This window comes from Theropithecus gelada, chromosome 1 (genome assembly GCF_003255815.1).
Source record: "Theropithecus gelada isolate Dixy chromosome 1, Tgel_1.0, whole genome shotgun sequence".
NCBI classification, from domain to species: domain Eukaryota; kingdom Metazoa; phylum Chordata; class Mammalia; order Primates; family Cercopithecidae; genus Theropithecus; species Theropithecus gelada.
Genome location: NC_037668.1, coordinates 165,729,156 through 165,735,155, shown reverse-complemented (window position 1 = coordinate 165,735,155; position 6,000 = coordinate 165,729,156). Strand labels below are relative to the sequence as shown.

Genomic DNA, 6,000 nt, shown 5'->3' with positions numbered 1-6,000 from the left:
ACTACCCACCTTCCATGAGCAGGTCTACTCAACCAAATCTTACTTTCATGAGACTGTGAGGATATACAACTGGGGACATTTCTTATACTCAGAGGACCACAAGTCATGGCTGTGGCCACTTCTGATTCTGACTTCAGGGGTCACCCAGACCCCAAGCCACCCAAACCTGATAAAGGCAAGTTGATCTTGGGCCAGGTTCAGAGCCAGCAGCACAGCTGAAAGGTAGTGGAGAGCACTTTCAGATGCTATATTTCAACATTTCAACTGACATGAAGTGAAGCAAGAGGGGAAATAACTAACAATAATCTGAATAAAAAACAAAAGAAAAAAAAAGGGCCGGATGTGGTGGCTTACACCTGTAATCCCAGCAGTTTGGGAGGCTGAGGCAGGTGAATCACCTGAGGTCAGGAGTTCGAGACCAGCCTGGCCAATGTGGCGAAACTCCGTCTCTACTAAAAATACAAAAATTAGCCGGGCATGGTGGCATGTACCTGTAATCCCAGCTACTAGCGAGGCAGGAGGCAGGAGGATCACTTGAACCTGGTAGGCAGAGGTTGCAGTGAACCAAGATTGTGCCACTGTACTCCAGCCTGGGCAATGGAGTGAGACTCTGTCTCAAAAAAAAAAAGAAAAAAAGAAAAAAAAAAAGAAAAGAAAAAGGAAAAAGAATGACTGTCCTGGGTTTACAGGTAGCTCACACCTGTAATCCCAGCATTTTGGGAGGCTGAGGCAGGAGGATTGCTTGAGCCCAGGAGACCAATCTGGGCAATACAGCAATACACTGTCTCTACAAAAAATTTTAAAAATCAGCCAAGTGTAGTGATACACACCTGTAGTCCTAACTCAGGAGGCTAAGGCAGGAGGATTGCTTAAGTCCAGGAGTCTGAGGTTGTGGTGAGCTATGACTGTACGACTCCATTCCAGCCTGGGCTACAGAGTGAGATCCCATCTCTAAATAAATAAATAGCCCATAAATTCTGTAATGTGAATCTTTAGACAAAGACTACTAAATCCATCAAATGATATATGAAGTTTTGTTACAACAAATGTTTATATATTGAGTTAAAAATTATCTGTACACATACACACAACCTGCATTTACTTAGTTTAAAAGGAGTGTCAATATTAAAATTGGGGATTTTGGCCAATTTGGGTGCAGTGGCTCATGCCTGTAATTCCAGCACTTTGGGAGGCCGGGTAGATCATCTGAGGTCAGAAGTTTGAGACTAGACTGGCCAACCTGGTGAAAACCCGTCCCTACTAAAAATGCAAAAATTAGCCGGGCATGGTGGTTCGCCCCTGTTATCCCAGCTACTCGGGAGGCTGAGGCAGGAGAATTGCTTGAACCCGGGAGGCAGAGGCTGCAGTGAGCTAAGTTCATGCCACTGCACACCAGCCTGGGCGACAGAGTGAGACCCTGTTTCAAAAACAAAAATCATCTTTTGTTTTTTTGTTGTTGTTATTGTTTTTGAAGATGGAGTCTCACTCTGTCACCCAGGTTGGAGTGCAGTGGCACGATCTCAGATCGCCGCAACCTCTGCCTCCCAGGTTCAAGCAATTCTCCCACCTCAGCCTCCCAAGTAGCTGGGATTACAGGGCTGCACCACCACGCCTGGCTAATTTTTGCATTTTTAGTAGAGATGGGGTTTCACCATGTTGGCCAGGCTGGTCTTGAACTCCTGACCTCAGGTGATCTGCCTGCCTTGGCTTCCCAAAGTGCTAGGATTACAGGTGTGAGTGACCATGCCCGGCCTAAGAATAATAACTTTATAATTATGAAAAATCTATTACCTATTCATCAGTTTGCCAGCATTAATCTCAAAGCATAAGTTTTACTTTTTGGGGATAAAGAGATAGATTGTGTTTTAGCCATATGACCAATGTAGAAACAAGCTAAGGTTAACTCCTCATCTAATGAATAGGCCCGATAAAAAAGTTGGTTGACCACAACATGAATAAATAAATGACCATAAGCTTGGAAATGCTACCTCTAGTGTTTCAGAGTGTCGATCACATTTGTAGTCATCACTTAAAGAATTAATGTCTGCCAATGTTGTCATCTAAAATGTATTTACAGAGGTCAGAAGAGCTATGTCCGTCCTCCTCTATGCAAAGAGGTGACGACATCAAGGGGTATGTCACAAGCCAAAGTTTAGTTAGACTAAGTTAGTTAGCTGGTTTGTAGTTTTATCCACTAAGTCTGATCTTCTGACCCCTCAGTTTTACAACTTTCCACTCTCTGTGCTGCACAGCACCTCTCCACTTCTGAGTTAATCATTTCTTTGCCATTATCTGGCAAGAATTCTTATCTCTTTTGCTGTCACTTTATAACAGGGTCCTCTTATCAACCTGCATAGAGTCATGTGATGAGTCAAAGCCTATCAAAAGTTTCCACTCTTCTGATTAGAAATCATCATGAAACTGGATACATGGTTTACAGCAGGTCACTAATGTTGGAAAAAGTACAGAGTCCAGGGAAAGACTTGCTTGTAACTTTATGAATTCTGGATTTTTTTTTCCCTTTGCTTTTTCTTAACTTTCACTAAGGGTTACCGTAGTCTGATGTGTCCTTCCCAAGGCCACGAAATTTGACAAGCTGCACTTTTCTTTTGCTCAATGATTTCTGCTTTAGGCCAAAGAACTGCCTATAATTTCACTAAGAATGTCTTCTAATTCGGATACTGGAGATTTACAAGAGTCTTTAAAGCACGGACTTACACCTATTGGTAAGTAGGAGTTGCTCTATTGATCATCTATTTATTCTGCTAGTACATACATATAATTTAATCTTGTTGATGGATTTTGCATTTTAAGTCATGGCTTTTCCTATTATGTTTATTAAAAGCACATAATAAGCCCACGTATGTGTATCACACATTTATCTTTCTTGCAGTTCAAAAAAAGCAAATGAATATTTCAACATATGAATATTATTCATTATATCTAGTGTTTACTGGTGGCATTCTATTAGCCTAAACAGCAAGAAAATATAATTTATAATTTAACAATTTCAACTTTAATATTTTCCGATAATTTTAATCAGAAATTAATAAGCTAAAATTTGAACAATTTGAAACAAGTTAATCATATTGAGTGATCACTGATCAAACTTTAACAGATAGCTGTCAAGTATTTGTTACTTTTCAACCCACACAAAAGTATGGTGTCTCATTCTCTGCTTATACTGTAAAAACTTTTCATTTTATCTTCCTGGGGAATGAAAGTCATGCCCCCCCCCCGCCAAAAAATAAAACCCAAAAAACTAGACCATCACTAATAAAGGATTTGAAGTTAAGAGCTACTGTTTTTTTTTTTTTTTGCAACAATTAGTATATTTTGTTTTTACAAACAGAAATAAGTAAATAAAGCTACTTTTCATTTAAAAAATAGAGTTACAAACTTGTGAATTTTATAGCAAGACTACATTCAATTAATCCTAAAAGTAAAGGACTAAAGGGAAGTGATTCTCAGTGGTAATTGTCTGTTGGAAGTCATGCCCTTCTGCCTTTCCCCGGTTTTTGAAGGACCTGTGTCTTTTCTGGTAGCATTTTCCTAGGCTTTCGGACTGGAACTTCCCTCCGAATTTGCAGGGGCCTGTCATGAGCTCTGAGTCTCAGCTCCATTGTAACAAGAAAGAAAATCCAGGCTTGAGTTTTTCCTCTTTTTTCCTTCCGAGTCAGCTGACTCCACAGAATGCAGTGATTGCTTTTTTTTATGGGCCAACTACACCCTAAAGTATATCACTTGAGGAAATGTTTACCAAAAATGTTCTATACTTACGAAAAAGAAAACACGGGGAAGGCAAGCAGGGTGTAACACACAATCAATTGTTCTGCAGATAACACAGAAAATACAGGCACAAGAAAGATGAGAGAGAAGCACAAAACGATTTCGCATCTTTTTCGTCGGTCTGAACCGCCGCGGTGTGCAGGCGAGGAGTCCTTCCCGGCAGCTCCAGCTCCGCGGCGAGGGCCGCAGCTAGAGCGCGCTCGGGCGGGAGACGCGGACTGAGCGCGCACGGGGGACGCGCGCTCGGGGGCTCGCGCCCGCGCTGGCGGTCTTGGGCTCTTTCCGCGCGCAGCCCCAGCTGGCCGCTGCCAAAATAGAGTTGAGCTGGGTCGGGAGACCACACACGCCGATCCCCCGCTGTCTCCCCCAGACCCCAAGGGTGAATTAAAGAGGGTAAGGTAGGGGAAGGAGACGCTGTTGCACTTCTCTCTGCAACCTGGGAAGAACTGTATTTCCACCGACCGCACCCGCAACTCACATCGCAAGGAACCGAGGCGGGTACACGCTGAGCGTAAACAGAGAACACCTGCAGCTTTGGAATCCGTCCCACCGCAGAGGGCTGGGAACCGGAGGACTGTCGGTCCAGCCCATGAGAGGCTGCTGGGGACTAAGCCTCAAGAAAAGTACCGAAGAAGGCTCTCCCCTGGCCTCAGCGAGCCTACCCCAACATCCTAAACCTGTGCAGGCACTTCCGGGCGCCGGATTCCGGGATAACAAAATTCCAGTTTCCGGTAAAAGAGACCTCTTTCAGGATCTTATTCGCAGCCACCCGCCCCTTCCCAACTCAAGCACACCCCCTCCGCCTCCTGGTATTGCAGCCCCGCAGGTGGTTGTGAGGTGTCCGCATCTGCAACATCTTAGTGACCCCGAGGCGACTTTGGCACCGAGAGATCGTCTGTTTAACCTCATAGCCTCCAGGAGGGTGCTGACCGTCGTTCCCAGGGTGAATGGCTGGACAGAGCCATCCAAAGGGCTGAGGCAGAGGAAGAGAGGGCGGTGAGGAGCCATCAAACTGAACTGTTGGATTGAAGGGCCTGACCCGATTCCTGAAGGAGAGATGCTCTTTGAATGGGTCTTTCTGATTTGCCCAGGGCAGACCCACTGGGAAGAACCCACGGGTGCAGCTGTAGAGAGTGACTGAGGGTCTCGAGAGTAGCTTTCAGATGGCAAATTGCAAGTTGGGTTGTGTTGAGTCGTTCACAAAACTGAGCCCGGTGTATGTAGACATCAGTCAGGGTTTACAATTCTACATTTAATTCAGTTGTGTTGTACTAGGAAATGGGCCTCGTTTTATTTAAAAAGCGACTCCATGGTTTTTAACTAGGGACTACATCTTGTATGCACACTGATGGTTACATGAAAGTTTTGTGTAGATGTCTGTGCTTGTATAGAAAAGCAGAATTGAGATAAAGTTGTTGCTTCTGCCTACCTGCAAGATAATCATTCAATGTAGTGTAAGAGCAGCACACTCAGGTTATAACTAGATTGCTCCCTTAAAGTTAACTAACTCTGGGACGCTGGTCAAACTCTTGGTTTCTCGTCTCTGTTTTCTTCTTTCTCCCAGATGGGATGATTCTATTGAATAATATGCAGTACTAACTTTACAGGCTTTTTATATTTACCTTTATTAAGAAAAGAGCCTTATCTGTGTGGTAGGAAATATGTTATACATGAAACAAGTATTTATTGACAACTCCCACAATGTGCCCAATATTATGCTTTGATTCATATTAAATTTCCGTAATTCTTCAAATTAACTGCATTTGCAGAATATTTTATGCATTCAATATAATATTGCATATTATCCACAGAAGGTTATGTCTGCATACTTAGGGGTACAAGATACACAGTGCAAACGCTGTATTGAGTCTGTAATATGAGGCTTGCTATCTGGTCCCCTGAACACTCTGAGTCTGATTTTATTTCAGTGATAACCTCCACCAAGCTCTGCGCTCATAAGGATCTCTGAAAGTAGACATCATCAGTGGAAAGTGTGATAGCCATTATGTCACCCTAACCTCCAGCCAGCTTTATTTAGAATGCTAACCACCCAAGCCCATGTTCTGATTCTCACAGCTGGGGCTTAGGCTGCCAGTTTCTTCTGGGAAGCTAAACTCCGGAGCCTCCCTTCTTTCCATGCCCCAGCCCATCTCCAAAACAGCGCTTCTCAGATTCCTCTTTTCTGGCCTGGATCCACAGGTTGTGACCAGA

General features: G+C 43.7%; 1 protein-coding gene across 2 annotated transcripts in view; it reads left to right on the top strand.

Annotated features, from left to right (window-relative positions):
- The first annotated feature begins 2,417 nt into the window (after positions 1–2,417).
- NR5A2 (nuclear receptor subfamily 5 group A member 2) overlaps positions 2,418–6,000 on the top strand; it is a 150,886-nt gene continuing 147,303 nt past the window's right edge. For both annotated transcript variants that reach the window (XM_025393611.1, XM_025393600.1), the window contains exon 1: positions 2,418–2,726. In XM_025393611.1, the coding sequence (XP_025249396.1) occupies positions 2,663–2,726 (64 nt within the window). In that variant the 5' untranslated portion in view covers positions 2,418–2,662. The remainder of the gene's footprint in view (positions 2,727–6,000) is intronic.